Here is an 11341-nt window from a genome sequence, read left to right on the forward strand (position 1 = left end):
GCAAGGTGTTTGCTCTTTCTCATCTACCTATGAATTGCCTGCCTCGCCCTCCTTGGTCCAAGATGACATATATACCTCATTTGGCCAGTCTTTGGAACTTTCATTTGTTTATGAATTCCCCATGCACACATGTTAAAATTTAAATTTGATTTTTTTGTTAACCTACTGTATGTCGTTTAAATTACTATACCAGCCAGAAGAACTGACCGGGTAAGGGAAAGCTTCCCCAACCCCAACACTGCTCTGCCCACCCACCACGCACCCACGCACGCACACACACTGTCCACATTGCCAAAACCAAATTCTTGACCCTGGCTTTCAAGGCCCTATCAGCTGACCAAATCCAGCTTTCCCTGAATTACTCACTGACCCTGGCCTTTACTGGCCTCTTCCTCCCACCCCACAGAACCCTATCTCCTTCATGCTGCCAGATCTAGCCTTGCCTCATGTTGGCTCCTAGTGAATATTGGTCACTTTTCCCATTTCCCAGGTAAAAAGGGCAGGGTTTTTTAAGTGGATTTACATAACATTCATTTGAACCTATGTGATAACCAAGCTCATTAGAAACAGGCACAATCAACAGGAAGCCTCACCATCAGAAGCCTCTAATTTGGGCTCCCCAGTATAGAGGCAGGAACTGCCTATGCAACCCATCCAGTCTGTTTTCTGGCCTGAGGGGCCTTGAGTTCCTGGGACTCTTCCTAAAATGGCCCCCTGGGAGGAATCCAGGTAAGCCTGGGCTCTGATGCCTGCCCGTCTTTCCTTCCCCACCTAGCCCCACCCCAGATCTGTCCCAGGAGCTGGCAGGGGTGGGGAAGACCAATGAAACTTCAGGTTCATTTTCAAGCAAGTACCCTCTTCTCTCAGGGACCCAGTTTTTTCATATGTGAAAAAGGGCGAGGGGTGGCAAAACTGGATCAGAGGAAAATGTCAACAGAAATAACTTCCCAGTTGGAAAAGGTTTTCCCATAAGTTCTCATCAAGTATATCCAAAGCCCCTTCTTGCTGGGACACTGCAAACTGACCTAACAAATATACCTTGGCCATTTCCCAGGTTGATGTTCACAGATTTACCTTGTTGCAACATCACGCTGTACGTACGTACGGAGGTCTCAGAGTTGCTGTAAGCAGTCAGCTCCCAGCGAGGGGACTGTAGTTGTTTGCAATTTTCCACCAGAATGAAGAGTGCTGCAAAGAACAATCTCGTATAAGCATTTATCTTTGTTCTGAGGTTATGTCTCACCATAGATTCCAAGAAACAGATTTACTGGCTTAGAAGATATACAAATTTTAAATTCTGATACTTACTAGTTGAGAAACTTTACATGGTTCTCAAACTCTTTGTATTTAGGCTTTACCTCAGAAATGTTTACAGTGCATAATCTTGACACATTACCAATCTAGCTCTACCTCCCAACTCTGCCTTTCCCCCACCCCTCCAAGAAATCTGGGGGAGGACTCCTGAAGCTGCTTCCAGGTTATCCAACTCCCAGGTGGCTCTGCTTAAGGCTAAGGGAGGAAGGAACTTCTCCCTTCCATTTGTCACAATGTACTGCATCTAGCACAAGACTGGAGGAGCCCTAGCCCAGGGGGCTGCTGCTGGTGGTGAATTTACGAGGTCTCTGGGCTCCACCCCAGGTCCCCAGTGGCTTCCCTGAAATGAACATAGCCTGGTTCTCATGCACAAGGTGTCGCACCAAGTGCCAGGGACAGTCACATCCAGAGTCACCTGGCTGCACCCATTTTTCCTTCTGGGCGCCCCCCCTTCTGAAGGTCCCTGCCCCACACATGCTCTGTGATCCTAGTGACCAGGGTCCAGTGGTTTGACTCTTACCTGAGACTCCCCAAGCCTCTCTTTTTCTCTCAGAAGGCTGTGGACCAAGCACCACTTCCTCAAGAAATTGTTTCGGGCTCCCACTCTGGGCCTCAGTTTCCCCATTTGTGAAATGAAGAGCCTTAGGCAATGGCACTGACACTTTAGGTGCTGCTGTGAGGAGAGCAGTATAGCAGACTAGGTTCTAAACGTTTGCAGGGAAGTCTGGCTTCGATGGGGAGTCCAGGTGTGCCTTAATGATCATTTAATCAACACTCTAATTGGCTTATGGCCTATTTGGAGGAAATTCTATTTTTGTTCTCAGAGTTCTCCATTGTTAAAGTGCAATTAAGACTAAAAGCCATTTCAAGGTTGATTTCCAATCTCAAGGGTCCTAGATATCTGGGACCAGAAGAGGAACTAGAGGCCCAGAAAAAGGCTTGCCCAGTATTATGCTCTTTGCTGGGCTGGCCAGGGTTTGCACAAAGAACCACCCCCCAACACCCCAAGGTCCTAAAGGTTGGTCAATAGATATTTCACAGTGATACAGAGAGCAAAGAGCAGAGAAGAGAGTGCTGGCAGGTTTGGGGAAGACCAAGGGAAACGTCTTGGAGTTGGGTGCTGTGGGCAGAGTTAAAAGAAACCAGCCAGGAGAGCTGGGAGCTTCTAGACTGGTAGTCTGTGTCCTCTAGGGGCCTGTCTCAATGGAGTAAGGACAAAGCCTCCGCTGTTGATCCATTTGGGTTAAATGACACTGACTGTGTGACAAGAGCCTCTCTGCAGCTCATGGGCAAACCAGAGTCGGATATATGACAGCACCTACCCCATAACCCGGCATAGACCGGATGCACCCGAAGTGCCTTGCTGAGCGTCTTGCGTTAAAAAGTACTTCAGCATTACCTCTTCTTCTGACCGGCCACTGGTGTGGCAGACCCTGGGTAGCCTTCCTACCGGCCTGTGGGCAGAACAAGCATCGCACTAAGAGCCCAGTACTTACCAGCTAGGGGTAAACCCCTGGACTAACTGGGCCTCAGTTTCCTCTCAGTACAATAGGTACAATCATACCGGTGGTGGGAGGTCCTGGTGGAGTGAGCTGACTTAAAAACATCAGGCTTTCCATTATTTCTCCTCCAGGCAAAGACCTCCATCCCCAGCGTGGAGCACACAGTAGGCGCTCCGGAAATGCTTTCCGAAGGGAGGTACTGGCCACTTCCTGCCCCCAAGAGAACTATTCGGAGTCTGGGTTCCCACCATTGCTCTTCCGAGGCCATGTGGCATTCCTAAGGGTGGGGGGTGGGCGCAGGAAGAAGTTGCCCTCCTGGCTCCGCCCCCTCCGGGCGTGGTGGGCGGGGCGAAGCCCCTCGCCGCCGTCAGCCCGCCCCGCGGGGGGTGGGCGTAGCTCGCCGCGCTCCTCACAAAGTTTGTTTTCTCCCTCCGGGCGGGTGGGGGAGGGCGACAAGAGCGCTGAGGGGAGGAGAAGGGATCTGACGTCAGGCCGCGAGGTGCTTTCCAGCCGCGAGCTGTCAGGCCGAGTGTCAGGCCCGGCAGGTACGCGGCGCGCTCCCCCAGCGCCCCCCCGCCCCCTGCCAGGACGCCCCAGACCGAGTCCAAGGCCGCGTGGACGGAAAAACCGCTCGGAGAAGTCAGTGCGGGGCGCAGGAGCCAGGCAGATGGGGGTGGGAGGCGCGCGGACAACTTGGAAAGTTTTTTTCTGGGCCGGGCGGGGGAGGGGGCGTCGTCTTGGCGCGTGCGATTGTGGGTGTGTGAGCTCGGATGTGTTTGTCCCGACCGCGGCGTGCTGGCGGGGGTTGTCTCAACCCCCGGGAGGAAGCTCTCTCGGGGGCCTTTCGGGGGACCCAGCTCCCTGGGATCCCACCCCGGGAGAAGGGCCGCCCCTGCCCCGGGCTGGGGTGAGCGCGCGGGGGGCGGGTTTGTTTGGTTTCAAAAGTGCACGTTGCTAACCGCCGGCAGCGCCCACCCCCCCCCCGGCGCGGCGGTGGTGGCGGGGAGGGGGCCACTGAGAGTGACAGCTGCGGGTGGGGGCAGCGGGAAGGGCTCGGAGCTGGGAGGGTTAGGGAGCCCGCGCGAGTTCCCCTTTCCTTTGGAACAAAGGAAAGTCTGTCTCTGAGGCATCTGTCACTCCCAGGCGGGCCACGGAAACGGGGCGCGTGGGGCCGGCAACCCCAAGAAAGTTTGTGCGCGTCGGGACCCTCGGGCAGGCCGAGCGTGAGCAGAGCCTCCCGCGGGAAAAGCGCGCAGTCTCCGGGGGAGGGGGCGGCCAACATGGAGTCTGGGCTCAGGGCTGAGGGGGGGCGGGCGGCGCGGAGGTGGGAGCCCAGCCCCCTCCCCTCCCCCTCCGGGCCGAGTTCGGAGCACAAAGCCGAGCGCGCAGGCTCGGCCAGCCCCGCGCCCCGAAGAGTCAGCCAGCCGCGAGCAGCGGGGGAAGGGGGTGGGAACCAAACTTTTTCCTGCCCAGGGACAGACACGTGAGTTTTCTTTCTTCCAGAGCCTCTGCCCCACCGGGATTGCGGGCCCGCGCGGGGGGCTGGAGCGCGGAGTCTGACGCGGGGTGGGGGGCTGAGGGGTGCAGGCGCCCCGAGCGCAGGCCAGTTCCCCACCGACCTGGGAGCCATGTGCTCCGACTCGGTCTGGGCCGCGGGGGAGGCTGCGCGCTTTGTGTGAACTGCTGGGAATGCAGCGCGAGTGCGCGGACTGGGGGAGTGTCCGGCCGAGCTGAGGCAGTTGTCAGAAAGTTCGTGCGGGAGTGGCTACCAGTCGGCTTTGTGGAGCGTGTAGGAGGGTGCACCGGGTGTGTGTCGAGAGGGTGCTACTACTTCAGGCCAGTTAGGGTAAGAACTGATGGCTAGTGTGATGACGTCTGGAGTTTTCGGTTTGAGAGATCGTGAGTGGGCGAGTCGGTTGGAGTTCCTGGGTGGGTGTATATCCAGGAATTCGGCTCGTTGCGTGGGTATCAGTTCGTGCTGTAAATAGGATTTGTAAACTACATGTGTGCTTTATTTGGTGAAATTCATGGGGTTTCCGGGGGCTGAGCGACAGGTTGGAGTCAGTTACCTATGTGCTGTTAGAGAGTTGCCTGATGAGAGTGTGGGGTGTGTAGTGGGAAACCTCCCTGATTGTAAGCAGGCTGGGGTGCAGGACACCTTGGTGGAGATATCTGTGTAGACTGAGAGATCGTCTCCACGGGCCACCGCTGGAACCCTGCAGACTGGAACTTGGCTGGTAGCCAGGGTGGAATTTGTATAGATAACCTTGAATAAACTTCTCACAGCCTGCCACGGCTGCATCCCTGAGCCCAGATCCCAACTGCCCTAAACTTCAGAAACCTGACCTCAGAGAGCAGTCGTTTTTTGGTGCTCTCCGAGGAGTGGCACCTCTAGCCAATGCCTGTCTCACCTCCAGGTGGCCTGGCTGGGAGGGTGGACCCTTCCCTCGAAAGCCTGGCCTAGCCAGCTTAGATATCTGGGCGCAGGCCCAAGTCCATGAAACAAAACCTGGGAAATGCCAGAGTCTGTTGGCCCAGCCTGCTGGGGAGCTGTTAAAAGGCTGAGGAGGGAGGAGCCTTGAAGATTCTGGCATCTGCTTGGCCTGGAACTTTTGGTTTTAAAATGTAAATCTCTTTTGCATGTGTGAACAAGAATTCTGTCAGGGGGCTGAGCAACCGGAGTGGGGCTGTCTAGGGAAACACCTTTCCTTTGAGGAGGGGAGGATGCTTGCCCAAGGTCACACAGCCAAGTTGGAGGGACCAGAGCCCTGTCTTGCTCATTTATCTGGTTTTCTGAGGATTTGATTCTGGGACCGGGCCAGGAGCTAGATGACAAAGGGAGAATGTCTGAGACAACCAGTAGGGTTGACTCTACACTCTGCAGGGTACACAGTAGGTGCACAGTAAATGTTGCGTGGATTGCTGTAGGACCATGGTGATTGATAGTTTCCTGACTCTTCACTGGGTCTTGGGAGACTTGGGAGGCAAGATGGTATAGAGTGTGGGGGTGGGGGGCAGCAAAATGCCTTGGTCCAAACAATAACCTGAATGTTAGTTTTTTTCCATAGCAGCTTTATTGAGATATAATTCACAAAGCACAGAACTTACCAATTTAAAAGGAACAAACCAGTAGTTTTTAGTACAGTTGAAACTTGAACTACATGAGTTTGAACTGTGCAGGTCAACTTAATACTGGAATTTTTTCAATAAATACCTGTACTGTTTTCCATCTGTGGTTGGGAGCCCACAGATACAGAGGGCCAACTGTATGCATTGTTCTCCGCCATTTTATATAGCGGACTTGAGCACTGGGGGTTCCTAGAACCAATCTTCCTTAGATACCAAGGGACAACTAAGTTTAGAGGGAGTCAAACGTTATTCGCAGTTTTTCGAGTGCATGGGGTTTGGTGCCTCTAACCCCCACGTTCAAGGGTATATTCACAGTCAGTTTGAGAACGTTTTTATCACCTCCATATCCTTTAGCTGTCACCCTTCTATCTCCCTCTAGCCCATTCTGGACATTTCATAAAAATAGAATCATATAATGTGTTCTTTGTGACATGTTTCTTTCACTTAAAGAATGTTTTCACATAACGTTTTCAACGTTCATCCACATTGTAGCGTGGATCAGGGTTTCAGTCCTTTTATGGCCAAATAATATTCCACTGTATGGATAAACCTCATTTTGTTTATCTGCTCATCTATGGATAAACACATGGGTTGTTTCCACCTTTTGCTATTATTACGATTAATGTTACTATAAACATTTTCGTACAGCTTTTGTGTGGACAAAGGTTTTCATTTCTTTTGGGTAGATAACCAGGAGTGAAATTACTGGCGCACATGGTGATTCTCTTTAATGGCCATAGTACCTTGGGCAGCTTTCTTTATCTCTCTGGGCCTTGGTTTACTCATCTATAAAATGATAATAGTAGTGTCTCCCTTACAGGGGCTTTGTGAGAATTGAATGAAATAATAAATGTAAAGTGCTCAGAACAGAGCAAGGAAAACAGACGTCAGTGGTAGCTGCAACTATTTCTGGTCTAGTACTGCTTATTAATGAGCTGCCATTTATTTCAGTAGTCATCTACCGGCCCCATGAAACAGATGCATTTTGGATTCATTCCTTCTCGTTTGCCCTTACTGTGGTATGGCCTGAGACTTTTTTTTTTTTTTTTTTGGTTTGAGACTTTGAATTGCAATTCCCCCATAGTTCTGATGTTCCAGGCTCTAGTAATAATGTGTTTGGAGACTTAGGAAAAGGATGAGAGTGCATGGTAATCATGTCTCCATCCCCTTTGTCACTTGCTCCAGGCTTGCCCGAGGTCCAGCCTAGCCCCTAGACACCATGTCAGACAGTGATCTGGGCGAGGATGAAGGCCTCCTCTCCCTGGCAGGCAAGAGGAAGCGCAGAGGGAACCTGCCCAAGGAGTCGGTGAAGATCCTCCGGGACTGGCTGTATTTGCACCGCTACAATGCCTACCCCTCTGAGCAGGAGAAGCTGAGCCTTTCTGGACAAACCAACCTATCAGTGCTGCAGGTAAGAAGGAGACCTGGGTTCCAGTCCTGTCCCAGCCCTGTCACTCACTGTGTGGCCTTGGGCTGGTCACCTCCCTCTCTGGGCCTCAGTTTCTTCTTGGGCCAAATGAGAACACCCATTCTCCCAACCTCGGGAAGACAACATGAGGTCACTGCAGCTAGATTTCAGATTTCAGAGAGTTCTGAGGTGGCAAGGAATCGTTAATGTCAGGGTTTCATTATTAACATTGGAGGCCATGGGAAGGCGAGAAGATGTCGAGTTCCTGGGATCTGGCACCCAGGCCCAGAACGGTGCTTGGATGGCACCTTGATTGTAGGGGGCAGCTGGTGATCTGCAGAGTGCTTAAAAATTGAGTTAGAATCACAGTCAAGGAACAGGCAGAAGTCAAAAGTTCCAGATTCAAAACGCAGTTCTGCCACATAGAAACTGTGGGCCACACCTTGACTTCCCCATCTGTATAGTAGGCGTTACAACCCTCCCCTGCCTGACCGAACTGTTGTGAGGAACAGATTCAGAACTGGATGTGAAATTGCTTTGAGCACACTCAAAAAATCGTGTTATCCACTCTTTGTCAGGGCAAGATATTTTCTCCTTTGAATTGCCCAATTGCTTACCTACAGGTACTTTTGCTGTTTTCATGATGCTGAGGCAGGACACCCTGGACTATACCACTGCCTTGCCTCCAGTTTGGCTCTCATCTACCTGGGAGACAGCCTAGTAAGGGCCCACCCTGCTTCCCTTTCCTCCTCTGTCCTTTCCTAGCCCATTACTCCAATCCGTGGTGCAGTCTCACCCTCCTTCCCTTATCCCATTGTGAACTTCCCAGGTCTTCTCAGCTCCTGTCCCTCCATGAAGCCACAAGGTGAATATTAGGCCTCAGAACTTCTGTCACCTGAATTATACTTGCTGGGTGCTTAACTGGAGTCTACGAGAAAGGCTTTAGAATTACAGACCTTGACTCAGATCCCATCTTCTCCACAAGAGGAAGCCTGGACCTTGGCCACGTCACTGCCTCTTCACTGAGCTTCATGTTTCCTCATCTGAAAAAGGGAGATGATTGTAGCACTTTCATAGCATGTAAGGAAGAGGGACCAAGAAGAATTCAAAGTTCACTGTGTGATGTTTGGCACAGACTGGGTGTTTATGCTCTCCTTTTCATCTTCATCTCTACTAGATCATAGGTCTTGGACCAACCCCAGGTGTCTAGCAGTGCCTAGCATCTTGCAGTATACCACTGAGCACCCTGCTGTGTCCAGCTCTGTGCTGGGCAGAGTTGGGATCCCAGAGGGGAACCAGACTGATTCCTGCCCTCAAGGAGTATCAAGTCTGGGATGGGATAGCAGGAAAGACTTGGCCTCTGATGTTTGCAAAAAGTGATCACTGCTGGGACAGAAGGCAGTAAAGACAGAGGGCAGGGCTTCTGAGCTGGACTGGGGCCTCAGAAGGCCTCCCAGAAGGGGTGGGCTTGAGCTCACAGGATGTAGAACAGCATAGGTCAAAGTCTGGAGGCTGAGAGAGCCAGTATTACCTAGACAGCCTCGTCATTGGCCTTCCTGCCTCCACCCTTGGTCGCATGTCAGTCCATTCTCTTGGAACACAAAATTACAAATCCGATTGTTTCACACACTCCAGGGACCCCAGTGTCCTCGGGATAGAGTCCAAACTCCTTAGGAACTTAGCAGGCTCATCTCTCAGTTCTTCCTGTCTCTGGGACCCTTGAACTCTAGGCCTCCAGGCCTCCTCCCTTGGCTTCTTCCTTATCTTTCCGAACCTGGCTCACTCCATTTAAGCATTTTCTCTTGAAAGTATTCTCTGAACACCCCCAGCCAAGGTTCGAGGCCACTGCTGTGTATTTCCACAATGCCACATACCAGTGCTGTCAAAGCGCTTGTCACACTGTTGAAATTGTTTTTTGTCAGGGACACTTTCTTAAATCTGAGTAATGTACCAACTCCTTTTGAAGGGGTGTATAAAAGCCCTTTTATAAAACCATTTTTAAACAAAGCAAAAGTTTACAAAAGAAAAACAATACAAGTAAAGAATAATTTGCTTCGGATGTCCCAAAAAGAGAAAAAAATAAAGGGGACTATACCAACTCCTCTTAAAATAGGTTTTTGAACCTGCCTCACCCCAACATGTTGGTTTGAATCATTTCTATTATCATATCACTTAAGCGTGTACAAACATAAAACTGGGTGAACATGTCTTGCACGTAACTATAAAATAAAGTTTTTCCAGAGTAAACTAATGTACAAAGTAAGTTAATGCAAGCATCTCACTGCATTATTTTTAAATGGTGGATGGTATTTTGTCTACCGGGCTGTGGTATGTAGTATGACAGAGGCACTGACTCTGGAGTTGAGCAAGTCTGGGTTGCCAGAGGCCATGGTGCTCTTATAATCAAGAATGGAAACAAAACCAAAACCACAGCATTCTTGTGGAGAACTGGTGAACCCCTAGGACAACTATCTCCAGACCTTACTTAGAGAAATGTAGATCTAGGGCAAGAATCAGCTGCTGGGGACTTTTGAAGAAGGACAGGCTGGATCCCAGCATCCCGTAGTGGGATGGGTTCTGGTGGCGGCCACCCTGCTCTAGAGTCATGCTGTTAAGCAGTGGGGGCCACCTGGCACTCCTTGATAGAAACTGCATCATGAATTCCTAGCCATACACCTCTGCTTGGAGGTCTCAGCAGGCATCTCAGGTTTCCTGATTGATAACTGATAACTTCTAGGTGGCTCCTTCCCTTTCTTAGGATTCCACTTTATAGCCCTTTCTCAGCTCATTTGATCAGTCACCAATTCCTGTACATTTACCCCCAATATATTTCTGGAGTATGGCTTCTTTACTACCCTAGTCCCAACCTGTCATTGTCCCATCACTTATCAGCATCCCCTCCCTGCACTTAAAACCCTTCAGGGGCTCCTGCCAACCTAATGACAGCATCACCTCTTCCCTGTCTGCACAGCGGGTTTCCTTCCTGGAGCCCCATATTCCTGCCACACTGATTAGTACCCTAAACCACTCTACTCCCACCCTGGCCAGCGAGACTCCTGACCCTTAGAGGAGCTATGCGTTCCCAGAGCACCAGGCCTAGGTCAGCATTTGGACCCTGGACTGTAATTGCCTTTAAGAACACCAAACTCCACAGGCCTAGTCTCACTTATCACTGTACCCCAGGTGTTTAGCTCAGTGCCTGGTATCTGGTAGGTGCTCGGTAAATAATTGTTGAAGTGACAGAAAATGAAGATAAAGCGTTGGAAATGTCAACAGGCAGGACCTCGGGAGTAAGGAAATGTGGCTCTTCAGTCTGGAAAAATGGTCCTAAGTCCCTGGAGACATCTCTCTTTCTTGTATTTAACATTTAAAATTTCATTGTTTATTTAAAGTATTTGCAACTATTCATAAAAGAGAATATTCTAATGTACCCGCGGTACCATTCACCTGGCTTCAGCTAGTAATAATAACATTTTGCCAAACTTGTTTTCCTCTCTCCCTGGGGACATCTCTTTTGATTGTCTCCTTCACCCGCCCAGGAACAATCTCATTAGCAAGTCAATGAGTCATTTAACTAACTGGTTTGCTGGTACTTGCCCTGGGCTGAGCGGTAGGGAGGGTGAGACTGCCCCCCCAACACACACACACACACACACACACACACACACAAAAAAAGGCATTTATGAAGGATTTTCACAGGTCCCTGTGACCACCCCCTCTAAGCCCGCTTTATTGCTGTGGTTTCTAACTGTTCTAAAGGCCTGCCTGTTAGGGAAGGAAGGTAGTCAGCTAAACGTGGCAGGGAGGGTCAGGCTCCATTCCTTCACTCGAACACTGATTGGGGATATGCTCTGTGCCAGGCCCAGGGCTGTGTGCTGGAAACAGCTGTAGAACAGGCAGTATTCCTGCCCTCCGGTAGCTGCCTGAGGGGCGAGGGAGAGAAGACATTTAAAAAACTAAGAATTCAACGTAATTAATTATCAATGCG

General features: G+C 50.7%; 1 protein-coding gene and 2 long non-coding RNA genes across 10 annotated transcripts in view; 1 reads left to right on the top strand and 2 right to left on the bottom strand.

Annotated features, from left to right (window-relative positions):
• Window positions 1-3098, bottom strand: part of LOC111743961 — a 44087-nt gene extending 40989 nt beyond the window's left edge. Inside the window, exons 1-2 of the long non-coding RNA XR_002781961.1 lie at window positions 2811-3098; window positions 1075-1188 (exon numbers count right to left, since the gene is read on the bottom strand). This is a non-coding gene — a long non-coding RNA (uncharacterized LOC111743961). The remainder of the gene's footprint in view (window positions 1-1074; window positions 1189-2810) is intronic.
• Window positions 3099-3207: 109 nt separating this feature from the next.
• Window positions 3208-11341, top strand: part of TGIF2 (TGFB induced factor homeobox 2) — a 21722-nt gene continuing 13588 nt past the window's right edge. The window contains exons 1-2 of one of the 6 annotated variants that reach the window (XM_011366575.2): window positions 3208-3361; window positions 7131-7356. In XM_011366575.2, the coding sequence (XP_011364877.1) occupies window positions 7165-7356 (192 nt within the window). In that variant the 5' untranslated portion in view covers window positions 3208-3361; window positions 7131-7164. Of the gene's footprint in view, window positions 3456-3572; window positions 3724-4168; window positions 4300-4355; window positions 4663-6744; window positions 6965-7130; window positions 7357-11341 lie in introns of those variants that run through there. The other 5 variants (XM_011366573.2, XM_011366577.2, XM_011366574.2 and 2 more) reach the window with 5 other exon arrangements.
• Window positions 7561-11341, bottom strand: part of LOC111743945 — a 24756-nt gene continuing 20975 nt past the window's right edge. Inside the window, exons 3-4 of one of the 3 annotated variants that reach the window (XR_002781933.1) lie at window positions 8310-8396; window positions 7561-7687 (exon numbers count right to left, since the gene is read on the bottom strand). This is a non-coding gene — a long non-coding RNA (uncharacterized LOC111743945). Of the gene's footprint in view, window positions 8059-8184; window positions 8397-11341 lie in introns of those variants that run through there. The other 2 variants (XR_002781934.1, XR_002781932.1) reach the window with 2 other exon arrangements.

The sequence above is a fragment of the Pteropus vampyrus genome, unplaced genomic scaffold (assembly GCF_000151845.1).
Source record: "Pteropus vampyrus isolate Shadow unplaced genomic scaffold, Pvam_2.0 Scaffold125, whole genome shotgun sequence".
Lineage (NCBI taxonomy): Eukaryota > Metazoa > Chordata > Mammalia > Chiroptera > Pteropodidae > Pteropus > Pteropus vampyrus.